The 25502-nt window shown below is 44.5% G+C and overlaps 1 protein-coding gene across 1 annotated transcript; it reads left to right on the top strand.

Annotated features, from left to right (window-relative positions):
- Positions 1-441: 441 nt before the first annotated feature.
- kcnk12 (potassium channel, subfamily K, member 12) lies at positions 442-25502 on the top strand. The gene is made up of 2 exons (XM_037124947.1): positions 442-2085; positions 23059-25502. The coding sequence occupies exons 1-2, from the start codon at positions 1746-1748 to the stop codon at positions 23949-23951; spliced, it is 1233 nt and encodes a 410-aa protein (XP_036980842.1). The 5' UTR covers positions 442-1745; the 3' UTR covers positions 23952-25502.

Raw genomic sequence — 25502 nt, 5'->3', positions numbered from 1 at the left:
TCAGTATATGATCAAAAGAGACCTTTTATGCTTTTTTCCTTTCCTTCAGTGTGTTATACAGGTTCTTGTACATGTTAAAGGGCTCGAAAGTTAAAAAGCCCAAAGTCAGCACCAACAGAATCTCCCCTCTCCCACAGAAAACCCCGCTCCTGAAACACCTCATCAGAAGTCTCACCTTTAAATCCATGATTTCTTGAGCTCACATTACATCACCACAGTGGCGGCCCTGACAAATGTGGTGCCCTAGACAAAATTATAGCTATAGATATATAGACCTCTTGCATCGCAGTCAGTTTTCATACACTCACACAGAAACTGAATGTATGTATTCGAGATTTTATTTCTTTTAAGAAAGAAAGAAAGAAAGAAGTGATAAATTGGTCCTCTGTGAACCCTCTTCTTACTTTGTCAGTTGGAAGAGATGGCCAGTTTTTAAAAACATGTCAGAGCCGACAGGAGACATGGTGAGCTGTGCTGGCTCTGCCATGTGTGAGCTGACCAATCAGAGCAGACTGGGTTTTCGGGAGGAGGGGCCTTAAAGAGACAGGAGTGGGAATACAGTGCTGCAGCACTGGGCGGAGAGAAAACTGATGTGTTTGTTGAGCACGAAAGCCTGTAAACCTATTCTAATAGCAACCCAAAATAACATAAGGACCATAATGTCTCCTTAGACTAATTATAAGTTCAACAACAGCTGTTTTCCTGCATAATGAGTCCTTTAATGCAGGAATTTTACTTGTAATGGGGCATTTTTTACAGTTGTATGACTACATTTACTTTCTGATCGGAATACTTCTTCCGCTTCCAATGTTTTTGGATAAGAATGTCTTTGTAATGTGTCCTTGGCACTGTGTGGACGCTCTTAGAAAACTTTTAAAGCAGCTTATCTCAGGAGTGCACCTTTGTTTTCTGCCTCTTAGCCCAGTTTCCAGGGAGTGAGGTATCCCCCCCAGCGCGCACGGCACAAGGCAATACGGCCGCACTCCAGTGAAAATGTAAACCCCGTGTTTTCTGAGGATTACCTCGACTCAAAGAAGGACGCAGTGGGACTCCTTTCGCTCAGCCTGCCGTCTTGTCTAATCTGCTGCCCCTCTTCTGCACCAGCGCTGCCTCTGCGCTGATAAGATACACTGTGCCATACATGAGGGCTGCAGCTTCCACCGTCTACAGTTGTGCAGAGCAAGAAAAAAGCCTGAGGATAAACCAGCCTATCTGAGTACGGGAGCGGAGGGGTTTTCCTGCGACAAACACACACACACACACACACACACACATCTGTAACTTGCAGTATTTCGAGCGTCAACGCGGGGGAAACATTTTGGTGCAGGGGACCCGGAGGATTCTACTACCACTGCTTGCTTTCGCGCGGAGGAGCGTTCCGCGCGTCCGACTGGATTTACGCTGCAGTCCACTCCACATCCAACTGCAGTGGCACAACTGCGAGAGGGGACATCTCTATCTTGAAACTCTCCGGACTTGCATCCACAAGTGGAGCGTTTATTTATTTATTTTTATTTTGTCCTCCCTCTCCCCCAACCCCCCCTTTTCTGGCTCCAGATTATATCACTTCACAACTACCATGGGACAACGTGGCGACGGGCTGAGCAGAGGTAAAGCTTGCCAGTGGGAGAAGTGCGGGGAGAGTGCGGGACAGTGACTTCCAGGGGGCACCTGCGGGACGAGTGGATGCCGTCTCCGATGTGGAGCTTGTCGCTGTCCGACGCGCGAGTGGTGCTGAAATTTGGATGATGCCTGGCCAGCGACTGCAAGGCTGCCGCTCCCTGCACCTCAACGAGGACAACGGCCGCTTCGCGCTGCTCGCCCTCCTCATCATACTGTACCTGCTGTGCGGCGCTGCGGTCTTCTCGGCCATCGAGAGGCCCTCGGAGCTGCGGGCTCACGGCCGCTGGAACGGGACGCTCCTCAACTTCAGCGAGACCTTCAACATCAGCCTGCAGGACCTCAACTCCTTCCTGCGGGAGTACGAGGCTGCGATCGCCGCCGGGATCCGGGCTGACGCTCTGAGGCCACGATGGGATTTTACAGGGGCTTTTTATTTTGTTGGAACTGTGGTGTCGACTATAGGTGGGTGAATGTATGCAGCATGCGCTGATTCCCTTGACCTTTGCGTCCATTCGCTGTCCTCTAGAACATGTTTCACCCCTTCAAGAGCCAAATGCATCCAAACACATATAAATCCTTGAGTGAACCCTCCCAAGAATGCACACCAATCAGCTCACACCTTCTAGACGGTGATAATTGGATATATTTCTTGCACAGAAAAGACCACTTTCCCCACAAAAATAATAAGTGTGAGATCGCTTGATATCAGTGTGGCCTGTGTTTGTTAAATAATCATATCATTAGCTGACAGTCTGGATGTCAGAGGGACTGGAGCTGCCATCCCTGCAGGCTGCTCTCTTTCCACTGGCTTACATACAGAATAACAGATTAACATTTGTGTTTTGTTTTTTCCACTCATGTGTTAGATTTTGGCTGTGAGGGGACTTTTGGCAGTGGGAGGGGTGACATCTGACTCGCCTGCCAGGAAACGGCACACTCATCCCTGGCTATAGGACAGCACCCATGGGTGCAGTCTTTTTTGTTTCTTTTTTTCTTTTCTTTGTGTGTGTGTGTGTGTGTGTGTGTGTGTGTGTGTGTGTGTGTGTGTGTGTGTGTCACATTTCCATTCAAACCAACAGGAATGTCAATGAGAAACCCCGTCTGCTGCCCCCCCTCCCCCCCATTTTAACATTTACTCGCGCGATAGGTCAGAAAAGAGCAAGTGTCCCTCGCAGGGCACCCCGAGGGCCAACAGCGCGGTGCACTGCATGCCTGATGCCTCCGCTCACGCCCCCTCCGCTCCGCCCCTTCCCTGGGCCACGGCATACAGTGTGAGAGGGTGAGGGAGTGAGTCCGAAAGGGTGAGAGCGCAAATGGACACTTGAGGTAATTGCCTGAGCTGACAGCAGCTGTCTATCGCTGACCTTGCCCTCAAGAAACAAACACACACACGCGCCGTACACACTGATACCTCCACCCTCCTCTTAATTGAAAACTGAGGAGAGGGGAGTGATAAGGAAAACTGATGGGTGTACATGAGGGGGGTGGGATTGGATCCACACGGGCAGAAGACCTGTCAGAACTTTATTTACTGTAGACCTGTCAGAGAGCGAGAGAGATCTTTACGGGCCCCTCGGATACAAACACAGAGCTCTCAGGGTAGTCTGTGCACTGAGTCACGGGAGAGGGGAAACCACGGCAGCTGTGTTTGTGTACACGTCTCCGGCAGGTTGAAATCCTTTCTGCGCCAGTTGTCATGCAGCGGCGCAGTCTTTCCCCCAGCGAGCAGATCACATAAAGTGACGAGGCTGCTTGGGGGTAAAGAAAAGGGGGGGAAAAAAGGGTGATGTCTGTCTACAGTATTTGTCTTTTTATTCAGCACTCGCATGGGTTTCCGTTTTGATCTCCATCTCGCTTTGATCTCTCCTCCGTATCCCCCCCCCCCCACGCCCCCTTACCCCCCCGGCTTGTGTGCTACTTTTTCCCCGCATGCTTGTAAGCCAGCAATATATATTTTTAAAAAAAAGGATTTGAGGGCCTCCCCGCACAACTCTATCAGACTGGCATCCCCCTGCGCTCTCTAGACACTCCTCCCGAACACTTCCCGCCCCTGACTCTGCTGTGGCCGAGGCCTCAAATCAGCAGTGACACTTTGCTCCCCTTGATGTGCCTCCACCACATCGCTTTGAAGAATGAAAGTGAAAGCCGGGGCCACTGGAGGCGCTTGTTTACCCCAGGTTTTTTTTCTTTTTTTTTCGGCCAGATTCATCGGTCATTAGTGCTGCACCTTGTGCGTTGTTTACCGATTTCAGGTGAGACTGCTGGAGAGCCCACAAAAAGCACACTGCAGCAGTTTCAGATGTCTCTTTCTTTATCTCTCTAATTTTACTTTTTTTGGGGGGGGGATGAAAAACAATCTGGTTTGCGGTCGACTCGGTGGCTTTCAATCAAGGTCTCCTTGTCCACGTTGGTTTAAAAGTTGACACAGAAAGATCTTTCACGACCTTCAATAACGACGGTGGACAAAAACAGACTCACCACTCTGTTCCGGACTTTTCAATCATGAAACGCGATCTTCGTCTGCAGAGGCCAGGTTGTCATGGAAATGTCTCAGCTGGCAGCAAAACATTAAATATTTTTCCCAAGGTCAAAAAAGAGCTTTCGAGCTTAAATTTTTTAGCCATGCCGTGCTCTGAGGGAGCGTCGGTCTGTCGTTTGGTCAAGAATAAGATGTGTAAGGAGCTATAGGATCTATTGCCTTGACATTTAGTGACAGATAAATGGTGCCCAGAAGATGAATCCTAATGATTGTGGTGAACCTTTGGTGATGGTTGACATTTGCGTTATTGTAACAAAATGTTCTGATCACTATAAGATGGTTTGCCATTTGTCCAGTGATTTCGTTTATGACGAAATACCTGTAAAAACTGTGACATTCCCATCAACCTCAGCTGTACTTTGTATTTACAGCTAATTAGCAAATATTAGCATGTCAACATGCTAGTGGTCAAGGTAAACATTGCCTGTTAAACACATGGACGCATAAGGAGAACTGGATAGGGTTGCTGCTCAACCTTGCTGCCCCAGGGGCCAAAAAAAACGCATCAAGTATGGCAACCTGCCACTGCACGTAGCCCTTGAGCTACAGTTTTTCTTGTGCAAGGCTCCTCAGTCAGCTTATGGAGAGGGACTTCATACAGCGAGGGGTAACGGGACAGCTACATCGTCTGCCAATCATTCGGATGGGTTGCTGTTATGGTGGAAAACAAATGTCAAATATCACCTTTTCCACTGGTCATTAATCCCACTTAAACCCGCTAATATTGGGCTTTTGTGTGCAATGGGAATCTGTATACTCAGCATTTACACCCAGGTCAGTTTACTCTGTAGTTGACCTGTAGAGACAGTGGACATCTGGTGGTGGTGCGTAAATAAGGAATAGACGTGATCTATCTTTTTTTTTTGTCTATTCTGTTACAACCGTTTCCAGCACATTCATGACGTCAGTGACGTGCAAGGTAACGCTTCAGATCAAAATCACAGATGGGCTTTCTTGCCTGTGGGAAATAGGAATGGAGTCAGTAGATTATTTTTAGCGGGCTGATCTGCATTTAAAAAACCTGTGTAGATCCACTAGTTTTGGTGGAAAATAAGCAACACTGAACGCATTGAACATCTGCTTCCACAAATACCTTCTCATTTTTTTTTGATGCGACAGTAAACCAGGCATTCTCCCGTAGTAGACTGTTGGACTTAGAATGTCACAAAATGTTGAGATTGAATCAGGCATACACAGTTTGGAGCTTTTCTGTTCTTAAACTGTGTAGCCGCCCCCCTCAACCGTCCAGTTAGACTTTCAAAACAAAACGAAACGAAACATTTCCTGTTTTGTGAGTATGGATGCGCAGGAAAGGATGAAGCTTAATTTGCAAAGGTCAAAGGTGCATTATTCATGAACTGGCCACTGGTGAAATTAGTACTCCAAACAAAAAGGGGTCAGCGTATCATAAGAGTAACGGCTAACTGTTGCTAACTGTAGCTGCCTTTAGCTAATAAGCTCAGTTAACCGTGCAGCAAGTGGTCATATAAGCTGAGTCGGCGTGGACTGGGTGCTGTGTCCAGTCCCTGTTTATTACATCACCACATATGTGAGCTTGTTAGCATGAAGATGAAAACACCACTGTGTCTAAGTACAGCCTCACAGGGCTGTAGACTTGTTTTTTTTTTTGTTTGTTTGTTTTTTTCTATCCGTCTCATCTCGTTGAAGCGTTGAAGACTTTGTTTTTGTCAGCATCCAAATGTTGGTTTTGCTGTCCTGCCCTACATTTTCAGACACGGCTTTATGTTTGCACACTCATTAAAGAGGGCACAAGAGTCTGCTCGGTAAACAGAATTTTCTATTAATACGAGGGCTTTTTATAATCCTCAGGGCTGATTGATAGCTGACGATTGCCAATTAGGACAGCTCTCTGTAGCCGTTTGTGGGCCTGCAGGTTTCATTGTAGGTAGCTGTGATGACATTTTTGAAGGAATACTTTGTCAGGTTTTGAAGGGGGATACTTATTTGAGAGTCAAGTGTATTTAGTGATGGCTGTCTGATCTGAGTCTTTTAACCTGTGCTTCACATAATCTACTGCTGCAGGTTTGGATTGTGTTCAGGGCTATTTATTTCTGGGGATGGACTCTGCCCTGCCTCTTCTTGCCCCTGGCAGCGACTGCAGCTTCTTGTTCCATCACACCATCCGCCCACTCAGAGAAGTCTCAAAGGCAGACAAAGCAAATAGGACAGTTTAACAAACAGCACAAGACAAACCCTCATGCAGTTTGTCCTTTAAACACGGCTTGATTTAGCCTCTGTGCGGTCCGAAACTTGCAAAATAAGGAGAAATGTCAGAGACGGGCAGCGTTTAAAGGAAGACGGTGCAGCAACATGACAGGGTGCTCTCCCCTCGGGATACACTGGGACAGACATTGTCTCTTTTACCCTCACAAACCGCTGATTCTGTGTTGGACTGTGGTATTTTAATCAAAAAAGCCTCATTAGGCAAATAACTTCAACTTATACTGTAATACACAGATAACGTTCACACTGTAAGAGGTGTTAAAGCCGCTCTTTGGTCTGTTCAAGGGTGCAGTTTGTAGTGTTGCAGCAGATTTCCTTGGAAACACTCCTCAAAATCTTCAGCTTGAAGCCTCACTAATCAAAGAATTCTATGTTCGCGATGGATTAAAATGTATTTGTGTTACGTGAAAGACGGCACGTTGCCAAGATGACACTGACCGACACTGACACCTCAGACAATACTGACACAGCGGCAGCGAAAAAATGTTAATTCAACGAGGTCAAATTAGAGAACGTTTCATCAAGCAAAGATTCAGAACATCACTATTTCAAACTTGCGTTGTGATTTAGTGACACATGACATATTCTGTCCTGCATTCTTGTCTCTTTGCTCGAAAACGTGCCCCGTGCTTTGTATAGCTTCACATCACCGCTTTTAAGAATCGTTATGGATTCAGAAATGAGTCAGGCTGCTTTTGAACTGCTCAGGGAAAAATATTCAAGAGACCATTTTTGTTATATCTCTCAGAGTGGTGTCTCCTCTCTTTTATCTTCGTCTGTGTATTTATCCGACTCGAATGACAGCTTCAATTCAATGCACAGATTTGGTTGACTGAGTAGTGTCATGTGAATGATTTACAATGCAATGCAGTTGGCCTGTGAGTTTCCCGAACAGCTAGTGCACTAAATGCTATAAAAAAAATGCTGTGAAATTTCGAATGGCAATGCCCTGTGAAACTGTTATAATAGTAGGCAATTTATAAGTTATGGGCCGGGACCTGGGCAGGGATCGCCTATTGATGACGTCGGGTTGATGAAGAAGGACGGCAGGTTAGCAAGTGGGAAGCGAATTTGGTCATTTTGCTCAAATCACTTACTGCTCATAGCAACAATCACACAAAGAATCATCACTTAAATCTGTAGTTCCCCTTCAACTCCGCGGTACGTTACTTTGTGCTTAGCCTTTTAGCCTATTTCAGCTCATTGTTTTGATTTTACAGCCCACAACTTCACTTTGGTTCACTGCAGTCTCTGACCTTGCTTCTTGAAGTGAAAATACTTAGAAAATCATTTTTATTTTGTTTTTAAACCCACTATACTCTTCCTGCTCAGCACCAGACGGAAGAAAGACAAAGATTTGTCAAAGATTATGAGCTAAAGAGCAGGCTATTTCCCTCAGGAAAGGGTGGAGACTAAAAAAAAGCTAGAAGGAGACTGACTTTTAGGTTTAAATTTGTCAGGTCACCCAAACATATGGTTGTAAATAAATTCTAATATTGCTCTGTGGCTAGCACTTTAGCCATAATAACTTTATACCGAGATTTATATGTTAATGTTGCGTTTAAGGCTTGTTCTGCTGCTCCCAAGTGGACAAAAAAATCAATGAGTACCGCTTTAAATCACTGGTCTCTGACATGTTACATTGTGGTACCATTATTAGCATTATAAACTTACACTGGGGTGGCAGTGCATGGCAACAGGAATTTCTTGTGACTGGTATAGATGGATGTCCAGTTGATTCAGTTCTGTTTCAAATGGACTCAGTTTCTGGCAGTGAGTCCTTTAAAGTGCAGTTCTGTGTTTTAACTTATCCTCCTATAGTTAATGTATGAGCCATTCTTGACCCCAAAGCACAGCGCCAGAGTGTAACTTCCCTTCAAATTTAGCCAAAACCTGGCTAGTGGAGTCTGAGAAAGCACCCTTGAGTTGAAATATGGTCTGTTATAACGCTGTAGTGTCTCCATCAGGAGAGACAGCTAGCATTCTCCTGTAAGAGATAGAGACGGAGTGCCAAGAGAGATAATTCCTCCAACTTTGTAGAAATTCTCCAGCTGCGTTTCGGATATTATGTGCAAAATCAGATTTCATTTTATGGCTCCGACGCCGGCGTTACCCCACAGTTAGTGAGATGCATCATCCTGCCAAATGTAGTGAATGTCAACACCATCATAGAGTGACTTTGATATCATGTTGTTTCCTGTTCGGCAGAGAGGCTACGCTCCTCAATGAGCAACGGATCTGACATGATCCTATATGCAGACGACCAGAGAGGGATTGCGTGTGTCATTGTTTGTCGGGTATTGTGTCCTCATTATTGTACACTAATTATCCCAACACAACAGTAGTCTATTTGCTGAGACCAAATAATGATTATTGACGATTACTGACATTCACCTCAGTTCGTAAAACAAGAATGCGTTGACGAAGACATTCCAATTTTTATGTCCCAATGATCGCAGGGAAAGACTCAGAAAAAAAGCTGTGTCCTCTCCCTCATTCTGTGTCGTGCAGCATTAACAAAACAATCAGGCCTAATGGTTTATCTTCCCCGTCTTCTTGTGCCAATTTAAAAGCTGCTGAGGCACGCTTGTAAGGTCTGTGTGACTATTACACGCCTGCCTGACCAGGGCCCGTGTTTCTTGGACGAAGCTGCGGACCAAATTCGCTCTCCCTGCTGTCCTGCGCCGTGTAGCTCGCGCGTTTCTGAGGTTATGAGGCGACTTCACCTCAGACTGGCAGAGCGAGCGTTTGGCATTTAAGCAGTTTGTGGTGTCACATGATGGACAGCGCGGAACCCTGAAGGCAGGCGCTGTTTTCGCTTTGATGTCGTGTTCTTATTTAGATTAACCCGCCCGGTGCTGCCTCGCCGGGCCAAAACCATCTGTGTTGTTGTTGCTGTTGCTGTGTGTAATAAATTGGCTTGCAGGGGGTGGCTGGGATGGTTTTGCAATCTGTGGACGCAGATTCAGACGCGCACGTCGATGTTTCGGGCTTGTTCTTGCCTTCTGTCTCTCACTTCAGCACTGCCACGAGCCTCTCCCAGACAGCGCTGACTCCTGCTTAACGTCCATCTCGACTCTAACCACCTTGCTCCTCTGTGCTCAGTGGTGCGCTCATTTGTTTGGATCCATTCAGCCAGTCATTTTGTTTCTAGTGAACAGTATATACGGTGTTATTCTGTGGGACAGCACTGCAGCTGTGTTGAAAAATATAGTCTGCTCATATTGCACAAGCGGTACGTTACATAATGGGGTGAAGATCACTTTACAGTTCACTTTATAGAACCACTGGAAGCTGGTCGGCGTTACCTTGCCTCTGCTGCCAGGCTTTTTCCCTCTCTTCTCTTTAGATCTCCCGGGCTGGTCCGTGAATTCACACAGTCAGAGGAAATGTCACTGTTAAAAATGGAAAACAGAGGGGCCCTCGGTCACATGAAAGGCGCTGGGGGTCTCTTTAGATTGTAGGGAGGCCAGACGCTCTGCACAAAAATTGTGTCCCCGATGAGGAGGCAGAGCCAAATTGCACCGCTGCATGGAAGGTCCATAATATCGAGTCTATATTAATCCAGTTGCTGTGCAGCATAACTTATTTCTGCCTGAAAGCTTTTATTAGCACTGGAAAAAAGGACTGGATGTGATGTGAGAGGATGGTGGCAGTTGGTGTGGGGGTGCAATCGCCCCCCCTTGTGCCACCATGTTCAAAAAGACTCCACGGAAGTGCCCTCCAGGGCGCCCTTCTAGTGCCCATTCTGCACGCTCGTGCCCGTTTTATTTTTTTCCCCTGCCCCTCAAACACCGTGTAACGAGGTACATTTACTCAAGAATAAATTTGATGCGCTTTTCAGGCCACTTTTTACTGCTACCTTTCAGGGAAAAATACAGCACTTTTTGACTACACTACATTAACTTGAGAGCTTTGGTTATATTTCACTCTTTACAGATTGGGATGGATGAATATAAAACATGTATGTCAGTTTCAGTCGTGTAAAAAGGTTCAAAAATGAGCTCCACCTCAACCAGCTGCAACAGTAAACCCCTGCTCTAACTTGAAAACATGAGTACAGTCAGAGGGGGACATTTTTCTGCATTGAGTACTTTTACTTTTAATACAATAGAACAATTTTAACGTATTAGTACTTTCGCTACACTTTCCCTCCTCCACTGGAAAGGAGTCACTCGTCTTTGAGCTCACTGTTTATGGCCCACAATATGACTATTTTCATTCAAGTTCACCTCTCTCGCCAGCCTTGTTTCCAGCCACATCAGGCAGCCATTTTCAAGCAAAGCCATTCAGAGACATCATCTTGGGACCATGAATGTTTGCACAGGATTTCGTAGCGACCCATCCAATAGTTGTTGAGATACATCAATCTGGAAAGTGGTGGATCGGCCGAACATGTGACCGCCGTTGCCGTCCCAGAGCAACATGCCGGGAGCTCGGCTTCAAGTGAAACATGCAGCACGTGACCTGATGCTGACAAAAGTGCAAATAATTCATTTATTAAAATCAACTTAAATATGCTGACACTTAATCAACTCAGCATTTGCCCAACTCAAGAGAAAGAGACCATTGTTTCCCACCGCTCCTCTCCCAGTCCCTATTCTCCCTGGGTGTCTGCTGGTGTAGAGTGCTAATGTGTATGTGAGTGTATGTAGTCCCTCAATAAATCCTCATCCTCATCCTACTGCCGCTCCACAGGATAGCTAGCTGTACACACCTCTGCGCTCTGTCGCAGCGGGGTCATAAATCCCCCCTGTCTTGCCGAGGCGCGCACTCGCCTATGTACAGTAACTCACGGATTTGAATCATCATGGTCAAGTGATTCCAAGATCATTTTAGAGGACACAGCAGATTTGCCGGCTCTCCTCCTCCTCCTCCTCCTCCTCCTCCTCCTCCTCCTTCTGCTCAGGCTGATTAGCATTTCACTGATGCTGCTCTTTGAACTGGCTCGGAGCACAGAGGATCAACTCTGTTTGCTCTTTGCACTCCGCGGTCCTCCGGCCTGCCTCCGAGCGGGGGCTAATTTCTGACAGCCATTTTAGACTTCACTCTGGTGTTAATATTTTGATCATCACCCGTTTCTCTGACAGCCCAATTTGCGGTGGTGCTGATGTCAATGCTGACTTGCAGCTATGCGAGTTGAAACCTCCCTCGTAAGCAGAAGAGAAAAAAAAAGTTCCTCCCTTGAAACTTTTGGGTGGCTGGCAACCTTCGATGCAGCTAAACCTGCACACCTGCAGAGGCAAAGTGGCGCCATGTTGCAGAGAGCCTGCATAGCAATTCGGCTCCTGCACCAGCTCGTCTGCATCTCAGGGTTATTTGTATAAATAATTATCAATATTAATAAGCTAACAGCAAGTTGTTGAACAGCTTCATTTGGCAGCAGTCCATCTGTGAAGGAGGGGCCGAGCAGAGAGAGCCAGGAGCACTATCGTGGCTTTCATCTGCCAACATGTGAACAACGTGCTGAAATAGCATTTCTAGTTAGAGTGGTTGTAGAATATTCAATTTCAAATCCGAGATGAATCAAGAGCCCCTCACACCTTTTTTTTTTGTTCGAGCTTCAAGCAAAAACTCTCCGAACAGAGAAAAACACAGTGGAACTTGTGAGACACAGAGGAGGTGCACGTGACTTTTGAGCATGACCTTGAATCCCTGACATGGTTGATCATGATTAGATCACAAGCTGAAAGAAATGACCGAGCTCTCTGTCATCTCTGGATCTTGAGATCATGGGCTGCATGCTTCATGGCCCCTCCCGCATATCACACACCTGTATCCAAGACAGATGACTGAACGCAAAAGCCGTTTAAAGTTGGAACGGTGCTGTACATTTCAGCAAATCCCAGATATGTTGCAACTTGACATCATCTCTCTTTATGTCGCAATGCTGTCCTTATGGTCTTGTTAGGTTTAGGCACAAAATACACTTGCTTAGGGTCAGGAAAAGATCATGTTTTAGCTAAGGGAGTCTGGGCATCAGAGCAGCTGCCTAAATTGGTTACTCTTCACTGTAATTGTAAAAACTTGACAGGTTACCAGTCAATACATGTATTCCCTCGTAAAAAACTGCTAAATGTTGGGAGGCGCTGAAGATACAGAGGTCTGTGTACAGCAATGCGGCAACAAAACACTACAGGGAAAGAAACAACCTCATGTTTTGCATTTAATGCTGAATTTATGGCATGGATGATTTAGAATTTGTCATAGCCGTCCTCACAAAATGTGTCTATAACTCTATAAACCAGGCGATTTAGTCAGGGGGTCTGGGGATTTTGTGGTTATGAGTTTGATGGTGTGTTTACGAACATCTGCTGCTAAAATTGGCAGGTTGGAGAGCCAAAACATATGCGCACATGAAAATCAGCCAGTGTGTAGTCCATCCAAGTTCATCTTCTTCTTCTTCTTCTTCTTCTTCTTCTTCTTCTTCTTCTTCTTCTTCTTCTTCTTCTTCTTCTTCTTCGTGTTGTCTCTCAGATGACGTCAGTTGAGTAAGTGATTACATAGTGTGGCCCGGGACACACGTGCGTGGACGCACTGCTCAAGCAATGTGTCGCCGAATGTGGTCTGAGTGATTGGATCTTGAATTGTCCCTCAATGCGTCTTAGTCGTGCTCATTCCAGCTGCGATCGGATCACTCGGGACAGATGTGAATACCAAGATCTGAACAGTTTCACTGAATCCACGCTGGCCTGACCAGAGCTTGAATAAATAGTTGCACTTTCTTTGCCGTCATTGCATCGGCAGCCCTGCTTCTCTTGCAGTCATTTGGCATACATTTTGATATTCATAATGAAAGACTGATGATCCCTAGAAAACACCAGGCTCACACGTAGCTGAATGTGCTGAAATGCATACTATGTTTTGCCAGCATTCATAAATTACTCAGATACCTCCAAGCTGGCAGCCTCTGGCCCGAATCTCACTCTCAGACTTCTCGTAGTCGGCACATTCAGTTAGTAGAAAGTAAAACATAATTTAATTGAGAGCATCAGAGCATCGCCTCCTCCATTTCTCTGAGGCGGCGTGATCCATGTATGATCCGGGATCATTATTGCGGCTGTCTGTAACTTAACAGTCCCTGACAGGAATCAGGCTTTCGCAGTGTCTTAAATTTTTAGGCACTGGTGCTTTTCGCATTAACAGTAATGAATAACCATTTAATCGAACGTCTACTGAACCTGAGGCGTTGGTTTCCTTCAGCTGCTTTCTAAATCTGAGGCAGCTATAAAAAACATACAGTACCGTGATGGCTGGATGAGCATTTTTTACTATCTTTTAGACTGAGCGTGGAGCCTTATCACACTGATCTGAGGGGGGATAGTGTTTCAAAAGCTCCACCTGGACAGGTGTGTTTACTTAAGGGAATAATACAAGAGGGCTTTATGGAGCTCAGCTTTTATTCAAACATTGACTGTGCGCACAGTACAAGATAATGGGAAACACAAGGACGTGGCCCTTGGATCACTCAGGGAGAAGCTATTAATCTGATGAGAGAATGACTCCTCGGTCTCATGAAAGGACAAAATCTGTGTTAGCTTTTGCAGATGAGGCTACATGAATCTTAATTTAGATTTTGCTCATTGAAGCCCTGACTTAACACCCTGTAAAACTGCAGAAGAGTGGACTCCATTCATGTCGGAGCCCTTTTAAAAAAAATCAGCAGGGATGAAAAACAGAAGATGGAGAAAATGGAGAAAAAAGAAAAAAAAACAGTAACTGTTGGCGCGGATCCAAAGAAAATGCAGCAGGTTTTTTGACACTAAATCAATACAGACAGCAGTGCAGTCATCAATCCTCCTGGCGCTCTTCGCCGGTGAATTAGGTATTGAGATACAATTTCAAAACACCAGGCTCGATTCAGTTTTGAAGAGCCAGACAAATCACAAAAACGGCAGAGGGAGGAATTTTTTCGCATGACTTTTATTGAAAAAGTTTGTGTTGCTCTGTAGATGCCACCTCGACACTTCTAACAATGTTTACATCTCTGAGATGTTACTCCTGTAATCTATACCTGCTTTGATCATGGTCACCACATTCCATGATTACACATATTATGCTCATTTTCAGGTTCATAATTTTATTTTGGGTAACTGCTAGAATAGCTTTACCTGCTTTAGTGCTCAAAAAACACATCTCATACTGTCCAGTGCTGCAGCTCTACAGTATATTCACCCGTCTCTTTAAGGACCAGCTTCCCAAAGTCTCTACCCAGTCTGCTCTGATTGGTCAGCTCACACACGCCTGATCTAAATCAATGCTTATGTGTCCAATATAGCTGGTGAGTGTAAATGATGCAAATGCGACATGGTGACATAGGGTGATGTCACAAAGTCACAGAGTTAAAGGCGGGGCTACTGACGAGGCGTTGCAGGAGCAACATTTTCTGTGGGAGAGAGGAGCTTCCGTCAGTGTGGACATTGACCTTTTTTAATATTCAAGATCTTTTACATGCACAAGAATCATTTTCAGCACACGGAACAAATAAGGTCTCCTTTAAAGATCATTTCAACAAATACAGTTGCAGTCATATTATATGAGCAATAACAATTTGGTTGCCAAGACACTCCAACAGACTGATATTTCTTTTTTTATGAGGCTTTATTGGACATGGTGATAGCTAAAAAGCAAACTGGAAATGTGTGGGGAGAAAGGGGGGTGAGATATGCAACAAATGTCTCCAGCTGGAACGGAACGGGCGATGTTTCAGTCGTGTTGCATGCACAGTAATCATCCGGCTACTGAGGTGCTCCCTCGGTCCATTACTTCTAATAATTGCACAGCCATGTGTGGCACAAGACACTCATTTTAAATGCTTTGACATGTAGAACAGATACTGTGAATGTATCGCCTATAGTGTGTGTGGGTGAGCTGGGTGCAGAATTGAATACCACTGTGTTTTGCTTTGCTTTATTAATATTACTATGACCTTTGTTTCATTGGTGCATGCAGTGCATTGATAAAACAAAATGGCTCCATCTCAAACTACATTTGTCACGTAAGTGATCTATATCATCTTGTTCTCAAGCCGGCAGCAAAGTGTGAATTCTCCTATTATTATCCAGTCTGTCAGTAATCGTGGCAGCTCCTCAGCAGATGGCGAGGTGATGATGTCTCAGGTCTGGCCATGTTGCTGCTTCCTCAGCCCTCTGTCCTCTCTGCAGACCCCCGCCACGCCACCCCATGACTAATTATTTCCTGTTCGTCACAGAAACACAGTCATCAGAGGGACGTGGCGTTTTCTGCTGCCGTTCCATTCAGGCCAATTTAAGAGTATTCCCACCAGTGGGACACAGTTGGCTTGACTTGGAGCTTGTTTTTAAGCTCTTTAATTGGGGACATTGGGAGGCAGAGATTTGATTTTTGGTTTTCAAAGCAGACACATAATGAACCTTTGGGTCAGTTTTCAGGCCTTCTGGGAGTCGTGGGGGGGGATGTCGTCCTTGATGACTAGCAGTGACCTTCTGATTCAATACACTGCTCAGAGAATGTATGGCACATGTCCTTTATTCAAACAGAGAGACAGGACTGAGTGCTTTTAGTTACCCTTTAGTCTCATGAGGGTGTCCATTAGGAGCTTCGGCATGCTTGAGGTGCGTCTACTGTATATTTCTCCTGCTTCTTTATCTGCTGTCGCTTAGTTCTGCCTTAAACTCCATCGATTGTCAGCTGAACTCACACTAAAAGCAGAGTTCTCGAAGGCTATAATGCGCTCGGCTTTGTGATGGTTGGCCTTGTGAGTCTATTTTCCAGCAAAATTGATCAATAATGCTTTTGCAAGATACTTTTATTGTAAAAGGAGTCAAATGAACCAAATACTGACTGCCAAAGCTCTAAGGTGATCTCTCTGAACACTGCAGTACACAAATAAATAGAAAATATCATCTTTATTTTCTTTTAAGTTGACATTTAAATAATGATCATTTGCCTGTTTGTTTCTTTTTAGAAATTATTTGTATAACCTGCCATTTTAGGGATAATTCAGGGGTTGTGCTATATTTTCCTTACTGTCAACAAATCCCATGTAAAAACCGAGTTTGGCTGTGTGGCTAAAGACTGTGTGCTAGAATAGAATAGAATAGAATAGAATAGAATAGAATAGAATAGAATAGAATAGAATTACTTTATTGATCCCAGACTGGGAAATTATTTTGTCACAGCAGCAGTGATCCATATATATATAAGATCTATGTTGGACAAAACATGAGCTACACTGTTGCACCTTCATTAAGATCAACGGTATACTTACCAATTTCTATACATATTTTATGAGGCTACACCATACAATGGCCAACAATTTGAGTAGTTTCTTTTCCCTAGGCCAACATGAGGTTGGACATTTCTGCCGTGAGTTGAACACTGTTCGTAAAACAGATAAATGATCTTGTTATCTACGTAAAACAAAATATAACTTAGGATCTCGAGAAAACACATTAAATATAACTACTTATCATGGGAAAACTGTTTGACCTGGGACCTATGTTAAAAAAAAAAAAAAAACTTTGTTGGGGTTAAGAAAACATCATGTTTGGCTTTTAATACCTGCTTTTGTTGACACAAAGATGGCTGGAAGTTTTTCTGATATCTTGTTGAAAATACCTGTTATAGTTGCCACAAAGATGGCTCCTAAATGTCACCACATCTCATTTGACATATCCAGTAGTGGTCTATCACATTTCAGCCGTCTCACCTTGATCCACCATGAAAGTCAGCTCATACACATGTACCAATGTGTTATTACGTGTATTTGTACACACAAATTTAAAGCACACCTATTCTGCCCTTTCAGTGTTTCCCCTGTCCTTTAGCATGTTGTATAGCCTCTTGTGCATGTAAAAGGTCTTGAAAGTAAAAAAAAAAAAAAGAAAAAAGTCCAATACATACACACATAAAAAATCTTCTTTTCCACAGAAAACACCTGAACTTGCCTGAAAGGGGGGGTGGCTTAAAGAGACAGGAGCTAAAACAGAGTGTTTCAGCCAGAAGGGAATGCAGCGCTGCAGCACTGGACAGTATGAGAAAACTAATGTGTTTTGAGCATTAGAGCATGTAAACCTGTTCTAATAGTAAGACAAAATAGAGCTATGGACCGAAAATGAGCATAATGTTTCTTTTAACGGATCCTTGGTTTGCAGAAATGTACAATACCAACATTATCTGGCAACTAGGCTGCCTCCGACTCCTCAGGAATATCTTATTTTCAGCTGACTACGTTCACCTGCTAGGTTCCTAACTTTGTCTGTCTGCCCTTTGCAGCTGGACTGATAATGTTCAGCAGGCTTTTAGCAGAAATTAGCTGCCTGCTTCGACCGAACAGCTGAAAGCTGAGCTGAGAGGAACTGCAGAATTGGGTCCTAATTATCTTTTCATCAGGACAGGCTACCGCTGCTCTATTACCCGTTCTCCTTTGATCCATTGTTATTATCAAAACCTTGATTATAGCAGCTTTTAAAGATTTGAAGCAATCTTCAATGAGAACTTATGGGCTTGGGGCTGAGTGCCACAAACAGGAGAGGGAAGTTGGAAAGGATTGAGAGACAGACTCGCACATTATTGGTTTTGGTCTTTTCATGGGATTTTGTCGACAATAACAAAAACAAAGAACACTGCCAACCTTATGGAAACAGCTTCCGATCTGTCATTGTGATCGCATGTTTATGCGCTTATTGGGAAATCATTTCTTCTGCCTCGCTGTTTTGGCACACGTTCAACATACAACATCTTTTACCAGGGAAAAATCCCCCTCTGGCTGAGGAGGGTTTGAAAAGCGCACTTGATAGATTGTGTCTTAATAGCTGCCGTTAGCTCCTTTGTGCTGCAGACTCGTGTTGCAGGTTCTGTACAGATCTCCCTCACTCGGAGTGGCTCTTTGGTCTAAATATCTGGTGATTGATTACTGTTCAGTGCCCTCCTAAGTGTAGCAAATTGAATGCAGAGCTCTCATGAAGTCCATCAATACTTCTATTAGCAACACTCGCAGTAATGTGCTCTGTTTGTTTAGATCCCAGTTTTACCACACAACCTAGTGAGCCATTGTAGTTCACCATCAGGCTGTGATGAGCGCTGCTTAGTTGTCTCACATGTGATTCAAACTTGACCGCAGACGATAAAAGCCGATCTGAACATCTGAAATCACAACATTCCAGCAACAATCTGTCTCCCCGCAGTCTGATAACCATTAGAGCATCTTCTTCTCTTAAAACTGTCAAACGGTAATTAATGGATACTAATGGCACCGTTTCCATCACCTTCCTTCTGGTTGAATCTCCAGCGTGTAATTATGTGCAGGCATCATTAGCCGTTAGAGCATAACATCATTTTCGACGTGGAGTTGCTTTATTTAATGTTAATGAATAAATATTCTCCCAGGGCTCGGATTTAATTGGATTAGCACACATATGATTTCCTGCCTTATCAAATTCTGCCCAATTAAATGAGTCAAAATAGCTCGGACAGAGTGCAAAGTGTCCTCCGAGGTCAGCGGCAGGATGTTTGGTCTGGACGGGTGCGATTTTCTATCGCAATTAGGAGTTTTAAAGGTCCAAACGACAACGTTTCGCGGGGGTGAAGTCACACAGTGTTTGCGTCTTCTGATCTCAGCTCGCCTGCCCCATGTCCCCGTATTGTTCTGTTGTCCCTAATGCATCTTGACACAGTAGTCTGGAGTAATGGCTCTGTAATGCTACACTGAATCGATGCCTGGTGCCTTTTCCTCTCTTAGGCAATTTACTCAGTAATGAGAGACGGTGCAGGAGACTGTCTCTGAGCACGCTGAGAAGATGTAATCTGTTTTCCCTATTATTCAGTTGGGTTAAAAAGACTTGGGCTGCTAATTAATTATCTATGAAACACTGGAATAGGATTTCACTGAAGGACTTAATTTGGGTAATCACTGCCGCTCACCTTCCTGTCGCCCAACGGTGCTTCACCGTCTGCTCCTGAACTTTGTAACTATCTGTGACACAGCCAGATAATTCAGTGTCTGGTTTTATATATTAACCCAGACACAAGTCTGTCTGTGCGTGTGCAAGGCCATGAGGTCTGTTACATTCCCCCCTTGTCTGTATAAGCTTTATCAATCAGCGTTGATCTAAATGACCCGACGTGTCAACAGCAAGTCACAGGAGAGTGGTTTTCAGCGTGAGAGATAAGGTCAAAAAAGCCATTTTGGATATCATAAAGTGGGTATTGTCTTGATATTGGTGTCATTTATTACCTGACAGAGATGGTTATACAAGGGTTGGATGAAAAAGAGTGTGGGGGGCAGCAGCCTTAATGCTCCGAGAAGACTGAAACAGAGGACAGCCATGATGGGAAAATCAATTAACCTTGGTCTGGAAGTGAACTGGTTGATCTTTCAGCACGATTTTATTTGTTGACAAATATACCATCTGCCGTTCTGAGGATAAGGGGCATGACACCGTGTGTGTGTGTGTGTGTGTGCGTGCGTGCGTGCGTGTGTGTGTACATGTGTGCGCTCTCACTGGCCCCTGGGAGAGAAGTGAGTGCTCTTGTGTTCCTATACAAATAACCATAAAAGGTACGTGTAAAAGAGAGAAGAGAGAATGTGCAGATGAAAAAATAATCATCAGAGGTTCATGTAACAGGTCTCCTGCAGGATCTGTATATCAGGCTTCCACAACTAACACAGTACAATGCTTTTGACATAATAGATGTTTGAGAATATAATTGACTCGTGTTTTGAACTGATAAAATAATTATGCTACAATGTTTTTTTTACTTGACAGTACAGTCCCTTTATAAAAATTAGATTACACTGGACAATCTGTATGGAACCATTTTATGTCCCTTTTCAGTTCTTTTTTTACGTTTTAAAACAAGTCCATATCTACTTCAGTAGCTTAGAAGAATTCTGTTTTGCTGTAAAGCACAAATGACAAATGTATTTTTTGTCCTCAGTTTTGGTCTAGCTGTGAAGATGCTGGATGTTGCATTTCCCATAATGCAGTTCAATAGCATATTTTCTTTTACCACTCATGCTCCCAAAATGACCACTCGGTTCAAACTCGGTTGTAGTACAGGCTTCGCTGAGAGATTTGATGTCTCAAGGCCAAGCAGAGACAACCTGGGCGACGGCATCAGGATTACTTTGCAAACCTCCTGCCCCAGAAACGATGATTGTTTTCACATGCTGAGTTGTACTCAGTGTGATGACTCCCTTTAATGGTCCCCTCAAGGAAGAATCTTACTCACTGAGTGCCACCATGAGGTTTCAATTTCTTGTGCCTCATCAAGTACTTGATGGATTGTGATGAAATTTGCCACAGACGTCCATGTTCACCTCAGGAGGAATGAAACAAGCTTCTGACTTTTCGCTGAGTGCCATCATCAGGTCAAATTTCAATTTTTTTTCATGACCAAACACCTGCAAAACTAATAACAGTGCTGTGCGTTAACCGCTTATTTGCATGTATTAGCATGCGAACATGATTATAGTAAATGTTTCACCTGCTACATCAGCATGCCTGCATTGTGAATGCATTAAGCCTCACAGAGCCACCAGGATGGCTGAAGACTGTTTCAAATTTCTTAGATCGAATACTGGATAATTCCACCTATTGAAGTCCCCCCTTGGGGATCAATGAACGTAATTCTCTATTAGGTCACATGAAAATAATTTGAAAAAGTTGGTAAAGTCCCTCAATGGCTGAAACGCCCACAGCAAACGTCCACATTGTGGCCATAACCTGTGATGAGTGTTTGAAAGTGGGCATTTCTTCACTGGAAGCCGTCAGAAGCCAAACAAAATTTGCAACCACTGCTATGAAATACATTTTTTTTTTTGCTCTCACCTCAATTATTGAGCCAAATTATCTTTTTTTTTTAAATTATTCTTACACCTCCTCTTGCGGAAGCCTGCTCGCACTTGTGGTGCTGCGAGAATCTCTCAAATGAGTTTGATCTCATACATAGAGTAAGCAATACTGCGCTCAGACACCGAGACACTCATCAGCTAATGTTAACGTCAGAGCTGCACCTGTGACACTCCTCCAGATTGTGAAGTGCTTCTTCAACATGCAGCAGAATCTATAAACATCCCCTCCTCTCCTCTCTTCTCCTCTCCTCTCCTCTCCTCTCCTCTCCTCTCCTCTCTTCTCCTCTCCTCTCCTCTCCTCTCCTCTCCTCTCCTCTCCTCTCCTCTCCTCTCCTCTCCTCTCTTCTCCTCTCCTCTCCTCTCCTCTCCTCTCCTCTCCTCTCCTCTCCTCTCCTCTCCTCTCCTCTCCTCTCCTCTCCTCTCCTCTCCTCTCCTCTCTTCTCCTCTCCTCTCCTCTCCTCTCCTCTCCTCTCTTCTCCTCTCCTCTCCTCTCCTCATTCCCCTTCCTCAGCTTGAACAATCAGTCTAATTGACTCAGAAATCAGAAGATAGCAGGAAGCCACAACACACAGCCAAAGTAAAAATAATTCAGAGGGCTTACCAAAGCTTCTTCCTGGCATCCTCCTCATTCCTTCAGTGTAACTCTGATGTCCTTGTTTCTGCAGTCACACAAACAGCAATCAATAGTAAATACTGTAAACACAAACTGTGAAAACATTATATCGTGACTGGAACACTTAACATTACGTATGCTTTTTGGACCCGACAAACACTTTAAAATGATTGATTCACAATCATAATAATGTTTTTAAGGACCTTTAACTAACATATAATTAACAGTTCACTTATGTATCTGGTAATGGTGATGAGGTTTATGTTAACTAAGAAATGTTTTTATCTATTATTTAGTAGTTTATAATGATGCTATTAACATTAGTTAATACCATAACAAGCATTTACTAACAGTTCTTTACAGGCCAACTAGGATATACATGTAAAGCCACTTAATTAAGAGAAAACTGCTTTAGTCTTAATTATTGTCCATCCTCCAGCTTATGACTTATTTTTGTTAAAGGTTTATATCAGTGGACACACACATCTTTAACCAATTATTACATTTAAAATCAAGTATTTTATAAGCATTACCTCGCCATTATTAGATATTAATGAATGCTCTGTGTGACCCTTAGCTGAAAACAAGTTTCTCTTCATGAAATCATAATAGTACCATCATTTGTGTTATGACTATTAACATTTCCTGGATTTATATTAACATTGGGCACATCAAAATCTATGCATTCAGTGAAATATACTGTGTTTGGATATTGTTCTTTTTTTTAATCACATAAAGTTTTCATAAAGGTCTCTCAATGATGGCAAACTTTCATCTTAGGGTTGGGGTCATCTTTTGTTATTCCCCCTCATTTTCTCTTATTCAACAGCATGCAATTGCAAATTTCATTGTTTTTTTAAATCACCCCATAGTCACTTTATTATTGTCTTCTCTGTCCATTACTATGATTTTATATGCACTCCTCTTCCAGGGAACTCTTACAGTCTTACATCAGCATCAGCTCAAATTATTAACCAGTATTTTCTGCACATTGTACTCTACTCTACCTCTTTTACATCATTTTTCATTAGTGGCACAAACGCTTAGAAATGTGATTTAAACCTCATTTAGATTTGTGTTTGCTGTCACGCATCGCCTCCCGTGTCTCTAGACAGAATTTCTCTCAATGAAAGTGAAGACATCTGTTTTTTCAGCTCCGCTGGAGGGACCAACTGTCTGAGATCTGTCCTTCTCTCTCTGCAGGTTTTGGGATGACAACACCTGTCACAGTTGCAGGCAAGGTGTTCCTGATCTTTTATGGGCTTCTGGGCTGTGCTGCCACCATCCTCTTCTTTAACCTCTTCCTGGAGCGCATCATCACACTGCTGGCCGTGGTGATGAAGGCTGTTAGGGAGCGGCGAATCAGGAACAGCGGTCTACTCCCACCAGGAATCCGCCATGACTTCTCAGCATACTCCCTCCCAGGCTGGAAGCCCTCCGTGTACCATGTGATGCTGATCCTCGGCCTGTCAGCCATCACTATCTCCTGCTGTGCATCAGCCATGTACACCCCTGTGGAGGGCTGGGCGTACTTAGACTCTCTCTACTTCTGCTTTGTCACCTTCAGCACCATCGGCTTTGGGGACTATGTCAGCAGCCAAAGCGCAGCTTACGAGTATCAGAGCCTTTACAGGGTGGCCAACTTCCTCTTCATGCTGATGGGTGTGTGCTGCATCTACTCGCTCTTCAATGTCATCTCTATTGTCATCAAGCAGGTGCTCAACTGGATGCTGGAGAAAATGAGCTGCTTGTTTTGCCAGCGCTGCAGTAAAGCCAGCGTTCTCCTGGGCAGGCGCAACGCCATCCGGCCAGGCTCGAAGGGCCGCCAGGGTCGCTCTGGCCAGCGGCCCGACTCAGATGGACCTTGCGATAGTGACACTGAGGGACGCAGACTATCAGGGGAGATGATCTCCATGAAAGACTTGGCAGCCTCTAACAAGGTGTCGCTGGCCATCATGCAGAAGCAGCTGTCTGAGTCGGCCAACGGGTATCCCAGGACAGTGTGCGGCAGCTCGCGCCATAACGGTTTCTCTGGAGGGGTTGGCGCCCTCGGTATCATGAACAACAGGCTGGCAGAGACGAGTAACTCCAGGTAGACACAGTGAGACAGGAGCGCTTCATTCTCTTACTGTGTGACAAACCCAGAGGTTGATCACCATAGAAAAAATACAAAGAAGTGGATTGCCAGTGTAACTTGTTATGCATGTTTTTTTTTGTTTTTTTTGTTTTTTTTTGGATACTTTTAGTTGGAATTACAAGCCTGTGGTGATAATACAGGTAACAATGGTGATGGTGATGGTGATGGCTTTGGCGATGATGGCATGAAGAGAGAACAAAAAAAAAAGAATTAAAAGTTGATCTGGAAGCGTGGGGGAACCACCGATAACCCATTTCATCAACCTCAAATCCAATCCAGAACAAATCACTGAAAGTCTCTTAAATACCAGTGTTAGTCTTGCAGAGGAATTAGTGTGCTAAACACACTCCGACTGAAATGTGCTGTACAGGAGCCAAGCGAGGCACACGGTGTGCTGCTCAGAGGCTCTGCCAGTTCATCTGAATGTACATATTGAGTGCTGACGTAAACAAGACAAGTGTAATCACTGAATGATATAGCACATACTGATCTATGCATTATACTTCTCATGCATTTTTTGCACCATTTCTAGACCTTCCATTGATTGTGCGAACCCCATTACTTTACAAGTTTTACCCTCAAGGGTTTGATCTCGTTCCTGGGTAGAGGCGGGGGAGGGGTCAAGCCGAGCCTGGCGGTGATGTAGCACGGCTGCAGCGAGGGGCGTTTTCACAGTTTGCCACGCTAACAGGCTACAAAGAGTAATTTTCCGTGGGCTCAAGATGGAGAAAAGAGCAGCGTCGGAGAATGAAAATCCATTTCTCGTGAGAGCGGAGCCGGCCTTCTTATCAGCTCAGAAAATGCTTCGGCTTGAAGGGTAAAAGAAGGCACCTTCCAGCTTTCTTCCTTATGCTTACAGCTGTCTGCGAGGGAAAACAAACGATAAACGCTCGCATTGTATTAATTGCTCCGTTGAACGCAGAATGTAGACTTATTAGCTTGTGAAAACAGAATGAATGAGAGGTTCATGTTTGTTTCAAGTGAAACAGAAGGGAGCAGAGGGAGGTGGAGTCGGAGGTGAAATATGGGTGGTTCTATCCCAGAGGCACATTATGTTAAATGATGCAGATTAAAGGTAGCCGGGTCAATCCCAGATGCTGGAGTGAAACAAAAAAAAACCCCTAAAGGATTCTCTCACTTGCATTGATTTGACTTTTGTGGGAATTTCCTGCTCTCATCGGCAGGAGACTTCTTTGCAGATGCGTGCCTCTGCAGAGGTTGATTCTCGTCTTGATTTCAGTGCAAATGTGTAGCCGAGGTTTAATGGATGGAGGGTGTTTTGCGGAGGATGCGGTGCTACCCTGTCAGGCTGCGAGATCGATGCGCAACGTTGCCGGAAACCATCTCTTCCGAGGCATCGTGTGATTTAAAGCCGTGTGATGCTTGATGTTTCTGCAGACAGACAAGACAGAGGAGGAGACGTCGTCGGGTGAACTGTCCGGGTGACGATGATGGAGGGAGGGAACTAGCGAGAGAGGCCGCTGACAGCCGGAGAGGTTGAGGGGGGGGT

The sequence above is a fragment of the Acanthopagrus latus genome, chromosome 15 (genome assembly GCF_904848185.1).
Source record: "Acanthopagrus latus isolate v.2019 chromosome 15, fAcaLat1.1, whole genome shotgun sequence".
In the NCBI taxonomy this organism is placed as follows: Eukaryota; Metazoa; Chordata; class Actinopteri; order Spariformes; family Sparidae; genus Acanthopagrus; species Acanthopagrus latus.
This window is presented reverse-complemented; position numbering and strand designations above follow the sequence as displayed.

Excerpts from the sequence above, each read along its gene's own strand:
- kcnk12 (XM_037124947.1), top strand. The coding sequence starts at position 1,746 with ATGATGCCTGGCCAGCGACTGCAAGGCTGCCGCTCCCTGCACCTCAAC. Across the intron at positions 2,086-23,058 it reads AACTGTGGTGTCGACTATAG|GTTTTGGGATGACAACACCT; the intron begins GTGGGTGAATGT and ends CTCTCTCTGCAG.